At 43.6% G+C, this 21091-nt stretch overlaps 1 protein-coding gene across 2 annotated transcripts in view; it reads left to right on the plus strand.

The window, feature by feature from the left end:
• LOC147702592 (LON peptidase N-terminal domain and RING finger protein 1-like) overlaps nucleotides 1–21091 on the plus strand; it is a 203018-nt gene that overhangs the window by 82572 nt on the left and 99355 nt on the right. Inside the window, exons 4-6 of one of the 2 annotated variants that reach the window (XM_086931259.1) lie at nucleotides 3753–3911; nucleotides 6250–6361; nucleotides 12179–12278. In XM_086931259.1, the coding sequence (XP_086787385.1) occupies nucleotides 3753–3911; nucleotides 6250–6361; nucleotides 12179–12278 (371 nt within the window). The remainder of the gene's footprint in view (nucleotides 1–3752; nucleotides 3912–6249; nucleotides 6362–12178; nucleotides 12279–21091) is intronic. The other variant, XM_086931260.1, reaches the window with a different exon arrangement.

Raw genomic sequence — 21091 nt, forward strand, 5'->3', positions numbered from 1 at the left:
ATAAACTGAAGCGTGGAAGATATAGGTGTCAGGTGGTCCACGACAGCAGGCACATTGCTTGTGTCTGGCATGTGTTAGATACTTCAGGCTGGAACAGTGTGTAGAAGACCTATTTACCAGGTGGCTTACAAATAAATGCTGTTAGACTGTAGCTTTATTTCAGAAGTTGCACAGATGTTTTAATGTTGCACCTTTACAACACACTTTAGGCAATTGTTTTTTTTGGATTTATTGTTTTTATCACGATATTACAGAAATGTGTAGTTTGTTCCACACTGTGGAATAAAAGTATTCCAGTTGCATAATTAATCAATAAAGTTGCTAGGTGTTCTATCGACTACAATTTAAACAAATCAACTTTTTTGAATCTATCATATTAGTATGATATGGAAACCAAACAGAGGTAGTAGGTTCATTGTAAACATTTCAAGGTTGATATTATGGTGATGTCGCACTTTATACAGAGCTGTCTTTAAGCAGGTGTTTCTGATTGAGACCTTGGACAGTAAAGACCATGAAAGCTTTGATGTTCGTCACATACCAAAGAATGGAGCTATTGCCAATCAGGTCGAACCACTTCGATGCCTCCTGCTCAATGCCCAATCTCTCTGCAAATATGCCACTGAAGTCTGGGACACCATCTCCGCCCTTCTCCCTGACATTATCTTCATCACGGAGACCTGGCTCAGCCCTCAACATCCCCACCGCAACGCCCAACTGCTACAAGATGATTTTCCAGGACCGCACCAACAAATACGGAAGAGGCATCGCCATTGTGCGCAAAGAAACAATCTGTTGCACCACCACTTAAAATGATACCACACCGATCATGGAACACCTCAACTTCCAATTCCACACATACAACAGAACGACAGTCAGAGGCACGCTTGCCTTCAGACCCTCAGGACCGCACCAGCTTCTGCAACGCCATTACTGACTTCATCGCCCCACTAGCCAAGTGGGGCGATGAAGCACTACATCGTCCTCAGTGACCTCCACTTCCACTTGGATGACCCCACAAACACAAACTCCACCAACCTCCAGGAGTGATTGGGCAACATCAGCCTCACCCAGCTTTTCACATACACCACACACAGAGCATAACGCAAACTGGTCCCGATTTTCACAGTCCGTAACAGAGTCAAATATAGCCATGCCACCGAATTGACCTGAACCGACCACTCCATCATCACAGGATCTCCGGTCACCACCACCCGCCCTACCAACGCCTCCTTCTGCAACTGGAACAAAGTGACACAGGCCCAGTAAATGGACACCCTCAACACCACCCAGCCCAACGCTACAGCCAACCTGGAACAAGCCGTCCTGAACATCACCACCTTGATCACTAACGCTGATCACCTAGTCACCCCCATCAAACCAGCTAAGACCTGCAGATCCACCAAACAAGCCAGCAGGCACACACCAGAACTCAGGACGATGAAACACAGCTGCAAACAAATGGAGAGAAGATGGCGCACCAGCAGTGAGACCACAGACTGACCAGCCTTCAAGTCAGCCCTCCTCAAATAACTAACGACTAGTGCTAAAAAAGATGCTTTAGTAAATCGCATCAAAGCAAGCGCCAACCACACCAAGGAACTCTTCAGCATTGTCCGGTAGTTCTCCTGCCCAATGGGCATCAACAACTTGATCCCTCCCTAACAGGAACTCTGCGCCGCTCTAGTGAATCATTTTCACAACATATCCACCATGTACAGGAACGTCAAGCCCCAAACCACCAACTTCCACAGCCTTCCCCGACCAGCCCCTCACTGCATTGGAACAGCTCACCCCACCCCACCAAACATCACAGATATCATTAATTCCGAACATGAATTCTATCCACTCTGGAGCACCCACAGACCCATACCCCAACTACATCTTAAACCTAGGAAGCAAGGATATCAGCCGCCAAATCGCCACCATCCTCAATGCATACATCTTTACAGCCACCTTTCCCTGCTCGTGGAAACATGCAGAAGTCAGAACTCTCCTCAAGAAACCCTCCGCTGAACCCCAGCAAACTCCAGATCTCCGGCCCGATCTCGCTGCTCCCGTTACCTGCCAAAGTCCTTGAAGGCCATCAACCAGTAGCTCACTGAACAACTGGAAGGTAACCACCTTCTTGATGCCTTATCGCTGCTACTGACTACATCCGCACCCTCCTCGACAGGGAAGAATGGGCAGCCCTGATCCTCCTCATCCTCCTCATCCTCTCTGCAATGTTTAACACTATCTCACCATGCACTCCTCAAGAGACTGCACCACATCTGGATCCAGGGAGATGCCTTCAGATGGATCACTTTGTTCCTCACATGATGAAGTACGAGAATCTGCCTACCTCCCTTCGCCTTGTTACCTAAGAGTACCATCTGCATCATCCCTCAACCCCACACTCTTCAACACCTATATGACTGCTCTAGCCGACATCGTCCGAACCCACAATCTCAAAATCATGTCCTACGCCGACGACACTGAACTCATCCTCTCTCTCTCTCTCTCTCATCAGACCCCACCACCACGAAGACCAACTTCCAAAACTGCATGAAGAATGTCGCTGATTGGATGAATACCAGCTGTCTGAAGTTCAACACTGACTTAAGCACTGATCTTCGGCAACAATACCTCCTCTTGGAAGGACACCTGCTGGTCTGCCAAACTTGGACCCACTCTTACACTGACAGACCACACCCACTACCTCCGCATCATCCTGGACTGTAAACTCTCCATGAAATGACAGATCAATGCAGTCTCCTCCTTCTTCCTTCACACTCTCCGAATGCTTAGAAGAATCTTCAAATGTCTCCCCATCTACAAGGGGAAACCGTCACTCAAGCCGGTATCACAAACCGGGTAGACTACGGCAACAAACTGTATGCAGGAACCACCACCGAACTCATGAGGAGACTACAGACGATACAGAACTCAGCGGCCAGTCTCATCCTAAACTGCCCAAATGTACCTATATCATCCCACACCTTAGGAACCTCCACTGGTTCCCTGTCCAGAAAAGATGCCAATTTAAGATACTGACACATGCCTACAAAGTCCTCCACAACCTACGACCAGCTTACATCAACCACCGTCTGACCCTCCACCAATCATATAGAGACCTTCACTCCTCCACCTTCCCCCCTCGCACAGACCGCACGCAACCACCGAAGACGCAGCGGAGGCCAGTCCTTCTCCTACCTTGCTGCCAAGTCCTGGAACGGCCTTCCCTCCCACCTCTGGACATCACCCTCGCTGGAGGAATTCAGGAAAGACGTTCAATTGAACCAAGCAACCCCCGCCTGGATACCTTCATGGGTGATTAGTAGCGCTTTAAAAATACCAGTTGATTGATTTTATTGACACGCCACAATGCTCATATCTACTGGCTAAGCCCAGTTACATTGATGTTACAAGTAGTCCTAGAATTTGAGTAGCAGTTTACATGTCTTTGTAGGTCTTACTTGGGGTCTAGTGGTGGAAAGGAAGAGATGTTGCTCGTTGAAACCAATCCATATTCGTTTGCACTATCTATTGTGGTTTGAGTACCAGAATCGGTGTGAATGTTATGTGTTTGCAGGTTGAATTCATATATAGAGAGCTGGCTTATGTGTACTGAGTAGGTCCCTTCGACATAAGTGAGGACTAATGTTGCATAGATTTTCACTGTTGCTTACCAAGACCGTGGACATTCAGTTGCATCGGTATGAGTCCGGTTGTGTTAATTATGCACCTTGTTCTTTTTTCCTGGATCTCAGCTTCTCCATCCTGATGTGTCACCGCTTCCGGAAGCTGCTGAAGCTCTTCTCCTGTTGCTCACACAGTACCTTGACCATTGGAGTCCAGAGACAAAAGCCTTGATTGTGCCATTAAGTGCCACTTTGGTGGAAGATGCAGATGGTCCTCTGGACAGCAAGGTACTGTTGCTGTGTCAGCGTGTCTTGCATTTTGCTGTAGCACACCATGTGTGGCTTATCTTTGAATCGATCACTTCCTGATTGTGTGTCTGATTGCCAATGTTGTATGTCTGTTTGTTTTGTAGCTACATCTGTAATTGGAATAAAACTTATTTCATATTTTCAATGTGTCCCTGCAGTGTATCTGACAACATTCATTGTCAACTGTTTTCCTAAACCTGTGTTTGTGTGTCTTTGGCTCTGTCTCTCTGTCTCTCTGTCTCTCTGTCTCTCTGTCTCTCTGTCTCTCTGTCTCTCTGTCTCTCTGTCTCTCTGTCTCTCTGTCTCTCTGTCTCTCTGTCTCTCTGTCTCTCTGTCTCTCTGTCTCTCTGTCTCTCTGTCTCTCTGTCTCTCTGTCTCTCTGTCTCTCTGTCTGTCTCTCTCTCTCTCTGTCTCTCTCTCTCTCTGTCTCTCTGTCTCTCTGTCTCTCTGTCTCTCTCTCTCTCTGTCTCTCTGTCTCTCTCTCGCTCTCTCTCGCTCTCTGTCTCTCTCTGTCTCTCTGTCTCTCTGTCTCTCTGTCTCTCTGTCTCTCTGTCTCTCTGTCTCTCTGTCTCTCTGTCTCTCTGTCTCTCTGTCTCTCTGTCTCTCTGTCTCTCTCTGTCTCTCTCTGTCTCTCTCTGTCTCTCTCTGTCTCTCTCTGTCTCTCTCTGTCTCTCTCTGTCTCTCTCTGTCTCTCTCTGTCTCTCTCTGTCTCTCTCTGTCTCTCTCTGTCTCTCTCTGTCTCTCTCTGTCTCTCTCTGTCTCTGTCTCTGTGTCTCTGTCTCTGTGTCTCTGTCTCTGTGTCTCTGTCTCTGTGTCTCTCTCTGTCGCTCTCTCTGTCTCTCTCTCTGTCTCTCTCTCTGTCTCTCTCTCTGTCGCGCTCTCTCTCTGTCGCTCTCTCTCTCTGTCGCTCTCTCTCTCTGTCGCTCTCTCTCTGTCGCTCTCTCTCTCTGTCGCTCTCTCTCTCTGTCGCTCTCTCTCTCTGTCGCTCTCTCTCTCTGTCGCGCGCTCTCTCTGTCGCGCGCTCTCTCTGTCTCTCTCTCTGTCGCTCTCTCTGTCGCTCTCTCTGTCGCTCTCTCTGTCGCTCTCTCTGTCGCTCTCTCTGTCGCTCTCTCTGTCGCTCTCTCTCTCTGTCGCTCTCTCTGTCGCTCTCTCTCTCTGTCGCTCTCTCTCTCTGTCGCGCTCTCTCTCTGTCGCGGTCTCTCTCTGTCGCGGTCTCTCTCTGTCGCGGTCTCTCTCTGTCGCGGTCTCTCTCTGTCGCGGTCTCTCTCTGTCGCGCTCTCTCTCTGTCGCGCTCTCTCTCTGTCGCGCTCTCTCTCTGTCGCGCTCTCTCTCTGTCGCGCTCTCTCTCTGTCGCGCGCTCTCTCTGTCGCGCGCTCTCTCTGTCGCGCGCTCTCTCTGTCGCGCGCTCTCTCTGTCTCTCTCTCTGTCGCTCTCTCTCTCTGTCGCTCTCTCTCTCGCTCTCTCTCTCTGTCGCTCTCTCTGTCGCTCTCTCTCTCTGTCGCTCTCTCTCTCTGTCGCTCTCTCTCTGTCGCTCTCTCTCTGTCGCTCTCTCTCTATCGCGCTCTCTCTCTGTCGCTCTCTCTCTCTGTCGCTCTCTCTCTATCGCGCTCTCTCTATCGCGCTCTCTCTCTATCGCGCTCTCTCTCTATCGCGCTCTCTCTCTATCGCGCTCTCTCTCTATCGCGCTCTCTCTCTATCGCGCTCTCTCTCTATCGCGCTCTCTCTCTATCGCGCTCTCTCTCTATCGCGCTCTCTCTCTATCGCGCGCTCTCTCTATCGCGCTCTCTCTATCGCGCTCTCTCTATCGCGCTCTCTCTATCGCGCTCTCTCTATCGCGCTCTCTCTCTGTCGCGCTCTCTCTATCGCGCTCTCTCTCTGTCGCGCTCTCTCTCTCTCGCGCTCTCGCTCTCTGTCTCTCTCTGGCGCTCTCTCTCTCCCTCTCGCTTGTTTCAAAATAATTTATATCCGCTGTGTGTATGTATACGTATGCACACCAGTTAAGTGCGCCTTGCAAGTGTATGGGTGGGTGAGTGCATCAGCAGTCTTGGCGTTGGTCAGCCAGGTGGATGTGCAGATTGTTACGTGTTTGTATGCTTACAGTGCAGGTGTCTGGGGATGCACGTTGGTTTCAACCATGTTGGTAGGTGTCAGCCATTTGTCGGATCTGATAGTTTGTGCTTTTGTCTTTGTTGTCCTGTCTACTATAATTAAACTGGACATTTCGTTAGCTCTGTATCTTAAAATGTTGCACAAGCTGTTGAGCATGACAGTAAAGATTGTGTGTAGTGATATCTAGGTTCTGCTCTTGTTCTGCCAGCCTGATCCACGACTGCAAGGAGCCCCGAGTGGCGAGCCTACTAAACGCAAGGAGCGTGAATGTGGCGAAGACTCTGGGGAACAAAGAATAAGTAAGCATTTTAAGACTGAAGGTTAGTAATGACACCCATTGTGAAGTACTTTGCAAATAGTTACACTGCAAATTAAGAGTTTAAGGAGTTTGCTCATGACCAACACATTCATTTATGAAACTGATTTTAGATCGCAAACCTGTACCCGAGCAATAGAAGAGGAAGTGATTAGTAGTGTACAGGGTAGAAGCAGTAAAAAACAATCTGTGGACCTTCCTCACTTACATCACTAGCGCACTTAATATTCTTAAAGACACAACATACAAGAGATGTGAGTGGCAAAAGCAAAAAATCCCAGCGGCTTGCTCTTGATTTCACTGACAACATCCAGGTAGACATACCTTTGCACTTACTAAGGGTTTATGACTAACCGTGTCTGGATGGAGTGGGAGGCGGGGAAACCAAATCACTGCCACTAAAGGGAGGTGGAGCCTGGTACGATCAATTTACAGAGCAATTATGAATCAATGTAAAGTGAAATACTTTTATGAAAACCAACTTTGTGACATTAATATCACAAATCTAAGTTCTGTGATGCATTCAATTTTTAGTACTGAGTAGAATGCTGTGCATAAGAAAGTTCAAGCTGGTCCTTAGGCCATGATAGTGCTGAACATGCATGATCTGCAACATATACTAGGAAACAAAGAGCTGCGATTGCCTCTTCATGTTTGAGCTGTACTATCTATTGCTAGTACAGCACACGAACTCCACATTTTCGTTAACGGACGCACTAAAAACAACACAGTTTTATCAAAACCAGAGCATGGAGTCATTTGCATTGTGCTTAGGCACTGGAGATGTTTGTTATGATGGGCAACAGGATGTATTTAAAAAATAAAAAAACTTTTCAGTTTCATTATTTAAGGGCAGGCAGTGGTCCCTGGGACCACTGCCTGCGCTTAAAAAATATTTTTAGAGCCACTCTTAAAGGTGAATGGGTCCCCTGGGGACCCCTCCCCTTTTGCGAGTGGTTTACCACCCTTCTCTGAAGGGCGGTAAACTGCGACATTCATACATAGCTTTAGGAGTTGCTAGTAGGAAGGAACATCCTTGGAACGCCTCTTCCTTATAGCTAGTTGCTAATCCTATTTTGCGAGTCGCAAGTTAATTTGCCGCTCGCAAAATAGGATTAGTACACGGGCTGCATGTTTTTTGGGGCCACAAAGCGGTCTAAAAAGTTGCGCCTGCAAAAAGTTTAGTACATCTTGCCCCTGATCCTTTTCTATGACAGATGCAGCGCCCACGACATGCTTTTCAGATCATCACAGAGTAAACCTAAGAGCAGGAGTGCTGTGAGTGATGTTTTAAGCGAGGGTGTTCATTCTGAAGACCTCTATATGCTCAGTGATCTTTATTGCCTCAATCCTGATACATTAGCTTTCAGAAAGTGGGCTGCCTCCCTCTGTCATTGAAGAGAAATGACATCCGTAAGGTGCAGTTTGCATTGCACTGAGAGACTGCTCAGATTTCCGCTGCAATCTGGATCTACGAGGGAACATGCAATGAACAGTGAGCTGAAGTCATGATTTGAGCTATGCTCCCAAAATTGAAGTGGAAGTAGGTCCTGGTAGTAAAGTGAATTCACAAATGGCCATAAGGGCATATTAAGTGCCTTACCACGACTTGAGTAGGTCTCAGTGGGATTATCCATCGCAGAAAAGTGTTTTTGACACTGTTTAACACTGGAGGATTATAGAGCAGTTAAAGCGAATCAAAATTAATTTCTTCCAGTGTGTGCTAAAAAGGTTATATACCCTTCGATGGACTTTTATTGATTACAATAGTTTTAAAATGAAAACTGGAAACCCTAATAATGATTACGATTGCTTGAAAAACGTATACACAATAAACCTATTTGGCATACACCTGTGAGCGGATTATGTGGTTAAAGATAATTTTTAATAAACGGATGCCATTAGCTTCAATCAGGAACTTGGTAGAGATAGTAGTGAATGAAAAGTAACGAGTTGGGGTGTAGAGGCTGAGTGGCCACAGTACAGAGATTACAAGAATCACAAATGACTCCCACAAAGGACAAGAAGCAATCTGAGCCTTTCACTTTAAAGACTTGCAAGACCATGCCAGTCAGAAACTCCATGTTTCCTCAAAATATTTAAGCCTCAGACACTTCTTACTCTGTACTTGCAGCGCTGAAAACTCACAGGTGAGGGTCAGTTCCATTAGCATCACAATAAATGTGAATATCCACACCTTTTATGTTGAAAACTAAAGTGTTACTGTAGCATTGGGCATTGCTGGAAAAAGCATTTCCCTTGCTGATGGAAAATACAGAAATCCCAGACGTAATGGAAAGTATAGCATTCTCTCTCTTACCCCAAAGCTCTGCCTGCAAAATCAAGGCCCAGTTTTCAACCTTTTGTTGCTGTCGGCACTCCAACGCCACCTTTTTTCAGCACTATTAAGCATCGGAATAGAAGCGCTTGCAACATAAAAAGTAACCTAGGTTCTCCTAAAGTCCTCTTAGTCTAACTGTAACCATACAATCCTGGCACACATTTTAACTTCCTCCCTCCTACTGCCAAGTTCATGCTATAAAAAATAACCAATATAAAATGTAAATTAATTGTAGACCCACGACTGCCAAGTACCCAAAGCGCTGTAGAAACACCACATTCACCTACCTGTGGAGGAAGTGAAAATGCTGGTAGACAAAGAGGAATTAAAGTAGAACCGAGGGCATAAATGAGACCACTTGTATACCCACTGGATGGTTCCTCATTCCAAAGAAAGGGTTTTCTTCTGCCGGGATCAGACTGCAGCCAAATGAACACATGGGTATGAATGCAGAAGTGCAGGAGGAGCGCAATGCAGCATTCAGTACCACTGAACCACGGGTTTGTGACAATAATGGACTGAAGGATGCTTCTGCCCCGCCACAATTCATCTTGTACACAAGACGTAGTGCTGTATTCTCAGAAACCTTGAAGTAATACTCCTTTCACCGAGAGTAGAATGAGTTTCCTGGGGCGACGGTGCACCCCAACTATGTGTTAGTATGCACCCTGGATGAAAGGGTATATTCATGAATGTAGGTTGAAAGATCAAAATCTTTGTTAGAAAACCTACACGTTCTAAGGAAAAAGCTTCTAATCCGAAAACTGTTGGAAATTGTTAAACAAGCAAAATCAAACCAATTAAAATTATGTTGATCACAAAACGTTGTTACTTTTTTTTATTTAACAGCTTTGATCTGGCCTTAACTTTGGCATAAAAGGTCATGTTGTCTAAGCAGGCTTATTTTTTGTAAACTTTTGTCTCAGCCAGTTCAAACGCTAGAGCCAAGTCATTGAATGTTAAGCTGTAACAATCAGAGGCCTTGCACCAGCAAATGTTTTTTAAACTATCATTTTCAAACGAACTGCGTGTCATACTAGATGTTTCAAGCTCTTTGCCTAATATCACAAGTTTTCCAGAATTTTTTTCACTTCCCAACACACAGATTTTTGAAGGCTTAGAAGGCTGGGCATTGGGATATCCTGTTCTTGATGCCAAACGTTTTGGGGAACCCTAATAATGACCTTATACTAACCTGATCAGTTGAAGGAACTTGAGTGAACTCAAAAGATCCAACTTCCAAGTTACCATAATCGCACATAGATGGCAAACTCGCATAGTGGGCCTGACAACGTAAATGAAGTGTAACCAGGTCCATGGGTACTTGTACTTCAATGCGTTTGAGTTAGGGTGGTGATGTATATCTTCAGTGGAGACGGGTTAGTTTGCATCATTACTCAACGCATCCACACTACTCCATTGTGAAATGAGGAGACCTGCTGGCACAGTAACAAGGGAGTTGAGCTTTACAAAGCATTGTATCCTTCGGAGAAGAAGGCATCTCAGTTACCAGACTTCTTTACTTTCTATCTAAAGCAAACCTTTGAGCTGATGGCATTATTTAAAGAGTCGCAGTTATCAGCACAATGACGTCTGCACACGTCACGTGCAAGGAGTGTCTCTGTGCTACATTGCCATTGTGGCATTCAGTCAGCCTCCTAGCAGAGTGTCATTGTAGACCTACCCAGAACTGACACGACTATCTTTCTAAATCAAAAAAGGCTACATTATTTATTTGTGGACCCAACTACTCTGTGGCCTGATAATGCACAGACTTTGAACCTTTTATAGACACCTAACCTCCAAACCATTGTCACAAATGTTTAAAATCTACTTGTAGCGCGCAGCGGTCAGCCTATTGCGGTAACTCTCAAGGAGCCTTTACCATTTTAAGCTGGAAAGATGTTTGCATAAGATGTTAACTGAAAGGTTTCTGTAATGTAACATGAATGCGAGGACACTGCTAAATGGCAACAAAGTGTAGAGTGATCCCTAAAGTGCCCAAGATGTCTTGACTCGCTCCTGGTGCTACTTTCTCCAGAAGGAACAATGGAAAGAAAGGGGCTGCAACAACCTTCCAGCGCTGTGTGATTTTCTTTGACATTAATATTATTATTGTAAAATGTTTGCAATGTTACAGCATCGGTAATCCAAATGCAATTACCCCAGATTTATCTGCAGGAGAGAGTACCTTCAGAATTGCAGAGTGAATAGAATTTTCTGTTCATAATGCTACTCTTAACAATAATGCCTAGAGGATAGTATTATTGCCCTGCTAAATTTCGTGTTCATATAATCGAAGCACCATAACCTATTCGAGAAACTGATGCTTTCCTACCAAGTGCCTTAAAGTCTGGTAAGGATGGGAAACATCTTGGACTACTTGCTGAACTTTTCTGAGCCCAACTGTACTTTTAGCGTCTCTGGTTCAGATGCCTGTGGCTGATGGTGAAAAGCTGCCTCAGCTTTTTAGATGCACAGGGCCTGATTAAGACATTCAACTGGCTGAATATCGGTCCACCCATACAGTTCCTTAACCTCCTTCTCGAAGGCGGCAGCAGCAGAAAATCTGTCCTGGCCCAGGCTGTGGAAACTTTTCACTAATGTGGCCGAGTCAACAATCGCAGGAGCTCTTTGGAGGCACAGATCTGTTGTAAAATCTGCTAATGCCGGTCTCTGCTGGTAGACTTTTCTTTATCAAATGTTCAAATGGGTAATGTAACCGTAGAAGGGGAGTACATCGCCATTGCCCAAATATATAATTGACTTATTGTGCTAGGGTAGTGTTCATACCCTGCAAGTGTATTGCACTATACTTTCCTTACCATGAAAGTCTGCATCATTTAAATTGCGACCTTCAGGAAGATACCTCCAGCACATATGGTGGCGCCGCAGCCCTTGCAGATCAAGCAGCCGATCCACCATATTTAGGGGCAGATTTATCCCCACAGCAGATCTGGCCATTTGTTATAGTAATTCAACAGTTATTCACAGACCGGTTGCAACAGTATACCTCCTCCCTTTTCGGCAAACTAACCAGTACTTCCTCCCTGTAAATCACATTTATAGATATTATTGTGAGGCCCTTGAGGACTTTACCTAATCCATTCTGGCTTTTTATGTTTTATAAGCACCATCCTGAATGCCCAATAAGTGACTGACTCAAAGCCGCAGTTTTATCAGGCTTTGGGGTTCCCTGTGTGAATGCTGGACCTGTGACTAGTTGTACCCCGGCTGTATGGGTCTTTCAAAGGCACCTTCCTTGTGTCAAGTCTCCCCGTTCATCTTTCAGAGCAGGAATTCAAAGTCTCTCCCTGTGAGAGGATAATATGAATCAAAAGTGTAGCAGCGCGTGCATAGACCAAGACCCTACACCTTGACACCACCCTGCAGAGTGATGATTATGATGCTGCATGAGGGGGAGGGTTTGTCGTTGCTAAGCTGCATCCTCACTCTTTCTCTGGAACTCTCTGCCCTTAGATACCCATCAGGAAGAACTTGTGGGATCTACCAACCTCAGCCACGTGGTCCTCCGAGACCTGCTGTCCCCTGCGGATTTTGAATGCTCTCTGTGTGTGAGGTGAGCTGGGAAGGAAGAACTGGTGGGGTATGAAGCAACAACTGTGTATAGGGATTCTGACCTCACAGAAGCCAAAAGGGAACACAGGACTGAAGTTAGGTTGGGTGAGGAGGGTCTGGGGCAACGAATCATTGGCAGATTTAATGAAGCCACTAGCGTGATCTTGTGAAATTTGCTCAACAAGCATTGGAAAGCTGAGGTGATGGGGGGAATAACCCAAACTTTGCAGTATGAATGACTTGGTGGTATTCTTTGAATTAAACTGCCATGCAAGTCTTGGCCTGGCAACTGATTCATAAATATTGTAACAGGCTCCCTTTGGCACTTGACTGTTTAGTTCAATAGAAACTTCATTCGGTCTTTTACAACCATAAAATTATACAATTAGGCAACATAGCAATCCGTGATAAGTATATATGAATTTTAGAATAATCTATACACATTCTTGAAACCAATAACCCTCTGGTTGTTTTAAAATTATTTTTACATTTCTAAAACACACCATTTCATTTTAATCTCATAAAACATCGTATATTTCTTACCACATATCTTGGCTCATGCTCCTTGTACGCTTAACACCTTATTGTCTCAATACTCATTACATGTAAGGAACTCTGTAATTTTTTTGATATATTTCCCCATGGCGCAGGCTATGTCTAAATCATTTCCACTAGAAGGTTTACTGCTTGTGTCCTTTTTTTAATATCAAACTGTTAAAAAATTGGGCATAAAAACTCTCTTCATATTTCTAAAAACTTCTGGCAGTCCAATAAAATATGTATATCACATCACATGTTGTTCCTAAAGTGCAGGTGCATTTTCCTTTTATTATTTATCATGGAACTTTTTACCCCTTTGTACGCGTAGCATGGGTTTACCCCGATTCTTAGCCTTCACACTTCTCTCCTTAAAGGGCAGCTTGGTAGCCTGTCAATATACGGGAAGTGTAGTTCTTTTTGCCACATTGTGGCAATATGGAGTACTGAGTTTTCCTCAAGATGTAATCTTGGTCCTATACTCAAGAGTTTTCTTTTCCCAGGATCCGAAGTTCCCTCTTATCAATCTTGAGTTAAAGGGACTGGGGGCACAGCTTAAGCTTTAACATACAACACGCTTTGTTGACGGTGGCTCTGGTCTCTTTTGCCCAAATTAGCTCACTATTTACAATTTTGTTCCTGCACCATTGTGAGATTTTATATTCCTCGCCCGATCCAAAAAGCGTAGTAGTGCCATACAAGCTGTTCTACCCCATGAGGTGATTCCCAATTCTAGTCTCGCTTCCTGTACCATTGACGATTTAGGAAGGGAGAATAGATTTTTCAGACTGTTTCCCTCCTCCACGTCCTTCTATTTTTACCTCTCAAAGTATCTGCGCCATACCAAAAATTGTGGGGGAACCATTGCTGAATACGCTTTTAAAACCAGTCTATTGGACATGTCACCATAAACACTATTAAATCTTTTTATTCCCTTCACTGAAGCCGATGTCCTCCGTTTTAGTGCATCGAGAAGGGTATGCCATGGCAGGCTTCTCTTGAGCCACATCCCCAGGCAGCTATATTCTGTTACTTTTTCCAGCTTCTCGGTGCCCAGATACCAAGAAAACCCTGTTTTCCTTCTACCGAAACATAAAATCTTAGTCTTCATGTTAACAACAAGTGTTTTGGTCTGGCAGTATTCTTTAAACATGTTTAATTTTCTTTGTCAACCAATCTACGTCTGGTCCATAATCGCCAGGTCATCTGCGTAAAGTAGACATGAGATATGTTTCCCACCTTGCTTCGGGCTTGCCCCTCTTGCGTTTCCTAGTTTTAGGGGCAAGTCTGCAATAAACAGGATAAAAGCTGGGGGGCCAGTACGCACCCCTGCCTCAACCCATTATCAATTTGGATTTTCCGGGATAAACTCCCCTCTACATCCAAAATTATCTGGGACCAATTTTCCTTATGCAGGGCTCGAATCAAGCACAATAAATCCACTGGGATGTTGTACTCTATCAAGGTTGACCACAGCTGCTCTCTGTCCACCATGTCAAATGCTGCGCGGAAGTCGACGAAGCAGCAAAACAGACTACCCCTCTGCTCGATCGACTTCCGCGCAATTGCCCAGAGAGCAAAACAGTGGTCCACCGTTGCGTGTCCCTTTTTTAAACCCTCCCTGTTCTGGGGGCACAATCTGTTTTTCTTCCGCCCAGTCCTTAAGTAATCCCAAGATTACTTTGGCAAATATTTCTTCACCTATGTCTAGTAGGTTTATTAATCTGTAGTTTTGTTGGGCATTTACATCACCTTTTTGTGAATTGGCCTTACGATTGCTCCTTTCCTATTTTCTGGCACAATCCCTGTATTAAGAATCCCCTGGAACATATTCGCAAGAAACTCTGACCACCATTCCGGCTTAGTTTTTATAATTACTGCCAGCAAATTATCTGGGCCAGCTGCACGGGATAGGTTTAGGCTAGATATTATCTTCCTAATGTGGCTGGGGGTAAAGTGTTCTTTTACCTCTTCCCGCACACCTGGCCATGCTACTGTACTTACTTTATCTTTCATTGGCCACTTCCCATAGATTTCCTCCAGATAATCCACCCATTTATCCTCGAACTGAGCACTGCAGGGACCCTAACACTTTACCAGAGCTTTCTTGTACCAAGCTCCATAAGCCGTTCACGTTTTTTATCTTCAATTACCTCTAGCAAGCTTGTCCAGCATCTGTCTTTATAAGATCTTTTCTTATTACTAATGATTGATTTATATTTTATCCTTAGAGTCCCAAGGTTATATAACAGTTCTTCATTAAACCTTCCTCTAAGTCTTCTTTCCTTTTGACTGATACAAGCTTTTGCTGAACAGCATTCCTCATCAAACCATGGTCTATTATTGATGTGTGATCTTTTATTACCAGCTGCCCAGAGTTTACCACATTTAACTTTTACCCTTAGGCATTCTACCTAGACCCTGAGCTCTTCTGAAATACGGGTTGTGAGCCACTTTGGGTAATCTACATGTACTTGAAGAGCTGTCTCTCTGACTACCCTTTTTTGCATATAGTTTAGTCAACAAAGGGTAATGATCACTACCTTCCACCCTTACTACTTCAAAATACTTGATTAGTTGGAAACTCTAAGCATGTGTAAACATGTAGTCTATCGGACACGTTTGCTGACCTGTTATAAATGTGCGCCTGGCCGGCCGGTCAGCTTCCATTCTACCATTTACACAGATCAAGCCCATGGAACTCAACAATTGACCAAGAGCCACATCTTGGGGCGAAATGTCACCGCAAGGTAACTTAGCAATCTCTATATTATAGGCTCTTATCAAATCACTAAACCATGAATCCGTTCTTCAGGGGTCTAATCTATGGTTAAAGTCACTCATCATCAGAAACCCATCCTTCGGATAGGTGTCACATATAGTCTCCATGTCGTTTTAAAAATTTTCCAAATCCACATTATAAACTTCTTCCTTTCCCTTCGGTATACATACGTTAATGATACAAATTCCTTCAAAGCAAGGGTCATCATTTAGTGTCCGCACTCTGCTACCTAGTGCCCATTTACATTTTAATTCAAGGTATTCTATTTTCAGGCAATTTTTGTGGATACTAACGTCCTTTGTCCTCCTGAGGGTCTACCAAATAGGTTCTTCCTTGCTGCTTTCAGGTGGTAGGCAAACCCCTCGGTAACTAGGGTTTCGTTGCACAGCCAAGTCTCCTGCAAACACACAATGTCATTGCTCTTAAGGATGTTGTTAAAGCTCTCTTCGGATGCTATTTATTTTATATCCATTTATATTCCAAGATAGTATGGCCAGGCTGTGCGACGTCCCAAGTTCTTAGTCAATTTCACTCAGGCACCCCTCGTCCTCATACTCAGAGTATGCTAGGGCTCTGTATCTATTCCCGGCTACACTTCTGCATCCTCCTCCCTTAATTCCTTAGGGGATATAGTAATTTCCTGTCCTTTCTTTTTATTTCAACAGGAATTACTCATTCTTATTTGCCGTACTCCCAACCCAGCATGATTTCTAAGAAATGACTTCCCCTGCTTATCAGACAGCATTTCCATCCTTTAGCAACTCCAGTTCTGCTTTTTCCAGGGCTGCTTTTACTAATGCTGAGTAAAGGAGGACCTTAGTTACTTCACCCCCTTTATTGTTTATCATAAACCCTAATTCTTTGAGGCCCTCTGAGCTAACATAACGTAGGCTTGGACATTTTGAGAATGAATAGAGAATTGGGAACGATTTAGGGGGTTCTGTTTCCTAGCTTTTTCCCCACCTATTCCCTGCTCTATTGGCTCCAAGAAGAGCCACAGGTCCTTCTAGCTGAGATCCCTGTGGGCTCCCGTCTTTTATCTTCTCCCTTTTTCTACTAAGTTCCTCTTCCTTACCTCTTTTCCTAGGGTCCCTATTAATGTTTGGGTTACTGGGTCCTATACCTATGGGCATACCCAACCCTCTTACCTCTTCACCCAATTTTTCATCACCCAGGGGTTCCCTTGATATAGCTTTAGTACTCCTCTGGATTCCTTTGGCCGCCTACTTTGTTCAAGGTTACAAGCATTTATTCATTTTTCTGTAATACTTATCTTATTAAGTTCTGTGGGCACTTTCCTACCTGTAGATGTAGACTTTATTGTTACTCCCTTCCCACTACCCTGTTGCCTTGGAGTTTTGCCCTTGCTTGGTTAGTTTCTCCCCTTTCTTGGCCATGGACTGTATTGCTTGTAATACCTCCTTTCCCCACTTCTTTTTATAATCATCGGGCGTCGTGATACATATACACTTGGTTCATCCTTCTGTGGTTGGATATCCCTTACCACTTCTTCCTCCCTCCCAACATTCTTTTCCTGAGGGTCTCCTACTTGCCTAACTAAAGTGGGCATTAGTCTTTTGAATTGTGTCAGTTCTCCAATCATATTTTTAAACTGTATACTGTGTTTTTAGGATTTTATTATTCAGAACTGTTGATGGAGAGGTAATTTTTTCTGGTAATTTCTCAATGCAAAACCCTCATGCTACCTCTAATTTACCGCTGAAAAAGGTGTTGGGCCCTTCACACCATGTATTACCTACAGGAGACTTTAAATATAGATGAACAGTCAAAAATGCAATTATTATTTTAAGCCAATAAAGAGAGTTGTTGAGTATTTAAAGGGTTTTATTTTCTAGTCAAAAGTTAATTTTTCTCTGACCCTTTATTCATTAGTAAAATATCAATCAGGTTACAGAATTTGGAAAACAGGAAAAATAACATTAATACAGAACACATTTCAGCCTGCATATAAGCCTTATATATAGGAAAGAAAATGTGGCGCAAAATGTCATTCAAAACTCTTAAAGAGTTTCTAAGAAAAAATAGTATTGCAAGGCTAATCAAAAATCAAATAGTTTGCAAAAATCTCCCATTAAGAGAAATACATGCATAAGTCAAATAAATCTTTTCAGACCTAATTAATTAGTCAAAGCATCTAAATCTAAAAAGCCTTTCTATCTGTTGCTGTTCTTCTGCATCTGTCTGTGTCTAAAGAGCAAGCAGAGAGTGAGACAGCCCCTCCTTCACCAGACCTCAAAGGAATGTGGCCTGCAGTGCCAAAATATGACGTGAAAGCAAGAAACCTCCCCCTGACTCTCCTCGGACGCAACTCCGCCCTTCAGCAATCTCCTGGGACGTTTCTCGTACCTAACCCATAGAATGCCTGGTCTAATCTGTTCCTTCTCTCAAGAGCTCACACACCACCCTAATGAGCCTAGAAGCCAAAGCCCCTCCAGAGAGGTCATTATTTATACTCTAAATCTTGGCAGTCCACAAAAAAAGTTACATCTTCAGGAAAACCTGTACGTGATTGGTCAGCCACAATAGCATGAGTTCTCACCACCCTGACTCATTCTAAAAACCTGACTATACCAGTTTTAACAAAAGAAGCGCAAATTATTTAATACATTTATAAACATTTGCAACATTTACTAGGGAAAATGTTTCTATAGTTTTCCTTCCTTCCTGTCACAGCGCAGCAGGACGGATACTTTATCAAACTGGTAACATTGGCACAATCACAAGAATGTACAGTTCAAGATGTCCTTGACTCCTTCCGCAGTTTGAGTCAAGCTGGTGTCTGCGCATGCTCTCTTCTCTTTCAAAGCAAGCCAAAGCACACAGTTAATACAACACACACAGCAACATGCGTTAGTGTTTTAGATAGCTTTTCATGCAAAAAGCATTTAGCCCCCTGTGTAGTGTTTGGTGCATTATTAATTCAGTGTAAACAACAAGAGAGAAAGGGCAAAGTTGAATACTCTCACACCCCTTAGGATAATCAATCAGAAACAACTAAAGAGTATCTTTAACTATAATGTACATAAAGTTCAAAAGGAGAAACGGTAAGACAACCCGTCCACCAACACCCTTAAGTGCCCCATGCAAAAATATTATTAACTGTGTCAAAAAGGTAGTGAATTCCCAATAAGGAAAAAGGAACCCTCAGGCACCCACACAAGGTAGGTAGCCGTTTGTCTTCATCGGGTTCCTGTAGTTAGTGCGTGTAAAGATGCAACAAACCAAAAAGGTGCAGATTAAAATGAGTGTAGACCACTCCCTCGACCAACACTTTTAATAGAGGGGTAATTCGAACCCAATTAAAAAACAGTGTACTTGAACGGACAAAAAAGGGTAAAGTAAATTTGAACCCCCTGTCCTAAAAATCGGTCGACATGTTTCAGCTTTAGGGTCCTATTCGACCCAGCATTCCTCCGGACCAGTAATATATACTCTCCCAACGGGGCAGTACACCCCCTAAAGTGCCTACTCACATTGGAAGGAAGATAATCAGCTATAGATACGCGTTTTTACCAATTTGTGTTTGCTGCACTGGTAAAACTCAGGTGCGTAACCTCTGTTCTATGAGGGTTGTAAATCTGAAATGAGACCAAAAAACAGAATGCATAGTAACTCATATTAAAATGTTTCTTAATTTACAGGTATTTACCACAGTTATACTTGTGAACTACCCGTCACACACCCAGTGGCACAGTCAAAACCATGTGTGCATTTACGTAAAAATATATATAGCCCTAACCGTTATGCTAAGGGCAATTTCAGACTTAGGCCACTGTCTACCATCTTGGAAGTAGTGGTCTGTGTATTACGTCACGTATATTTTCACACAATCTCCAGGAGCATTTGTTTGTACCCCGTGACTCTAGATCCTGGCTTATCCTTCTTGCCCGCGATCTTCATTAAATAATAAGATTAAAAAACAACAGTTTTCCTTCGAGAAACTACTTAGGGGCCAGATGTATTACGTGTCCCTGTCAGTGTCTATATATTTACATCACGCTTTAATAACCGGAAGACTCTGGTGCATGCATAACAGCATTCATCCTCTTGAAACTCACTCCGCTTGGTTTCCAAATTCTTCCTAAACACAGGGAAAGACGAACTTTCTCCTTAGGATCTGTTTGGAAAAAACAAACTTCAAGTCATTTTCTTTCTCAATATTGTCAAGATGGAATTAACCTTAATTAGATTTTAACATCGCTTCTAAAGTTTTTTATGAGTGATATCAAACTAATTCTTTAAAGTTACCGTAATGACTTACTAGTTATTCCTAAATAAATATCTTCATGAGTCCGTGGTGGGGGAATTCTTCACGTCAGCATCTATTTAAAAGTAGCTTGAAAGGAGAATAAATTCCCTTTTAAAAGGAAACATCTGAATCGGTTTACTTTGCGCTCTATTTATATTGTGGCGACTTAGTACTGGTTGGTAATTTAAGTTCGAAGGCAATTACCACTTGTTAGACAAAGTTATGAAAACATTTGCGCACTGTTTACTTTGCACTATATTTATTTGTGGCGATTTGGTACTAGTTGGTACTGGTTGGTAATTACAGTTGAAAGCCGGTCGCCGCGTGTAAGTCGAAGTTCAGAAAACATGTACGAAAACATATTTTACTCACTCGCTGGCTTACGGCTTCCCACATATCCACCTAGTCTGGGCTCTTCAACGGCTCGAAAACAACTTGAACCGCAGAAGAAACATTCTTTTGACCTCCTGCGACCCTACGTGACCTACGTGCTTGGTTACCACGTGATCAGGTCAGATCGCGTTTGTTGAAGATTTAAAGCCACATTTACCTTATTTTCCAATGGTTTTGCTATAACAGTGTCAATACCTTTTTATTTAAAGCCCGTGGTTTCTTCGAAGGGCACCTTTCGTCATGTGGAACTTTTCTATTTAAATGACGGCATGAATATTTCTATAAACACAATGGAAATCAGTGTTCACAAACCAAGTCCGTTCCTAATTCCAACACGAAAGTAAGGTGAAAAAACCTTGTAAAGGAATCACTCAGACTTGGCAGCATTTCCAATAAAAATAGATCTCTGCATATCTATTCCTTTTTACATAAATACAGATCTCGTGCCAATATGAGAAGATTTAACAGGAGGTTGATTATCACCGTATCTTTACCATATACTGGCCCCGCCTCAGTTGGTATACAGACACTTCACTCATAATATTCTGGGCAGCCATATGTTAACGTCTCATCACTGACCCCCAAGGAATATCATCGTTGAGTCCATAACGATGGGTTGCCAAACGATGTACCCATCTTTGTTCTTTTTCAAATAGGGAACTCTCACCGCTATGTTCAAGATGTTCTATTATGGTCCATTTTAAATCATTCGGACCATGGTGCAGTCAATTTTGTTGTGTTTCTCTGGCATCTTACATTGCTACAATGTTCTCCTATACGTAGTTTTATTTTTCGTGTGGTCATGCCCACGGACTTCAAAAGACATGGGCAG

This window comes from Lissotriton vulgaris, chromosome 7 (genome assembly GCF_964263255.1).
Source record: "Lissotriton vulgaris chromosome 7, aLisVul1.2, whole genome shotgun sequence".
Classification (NCBI taxonomy): Eukaryota; Metazoa; Chordata; class Amphibia; order Caudata; family Salamandridae; genus Lissotriton; species Lissotriton vulgaris.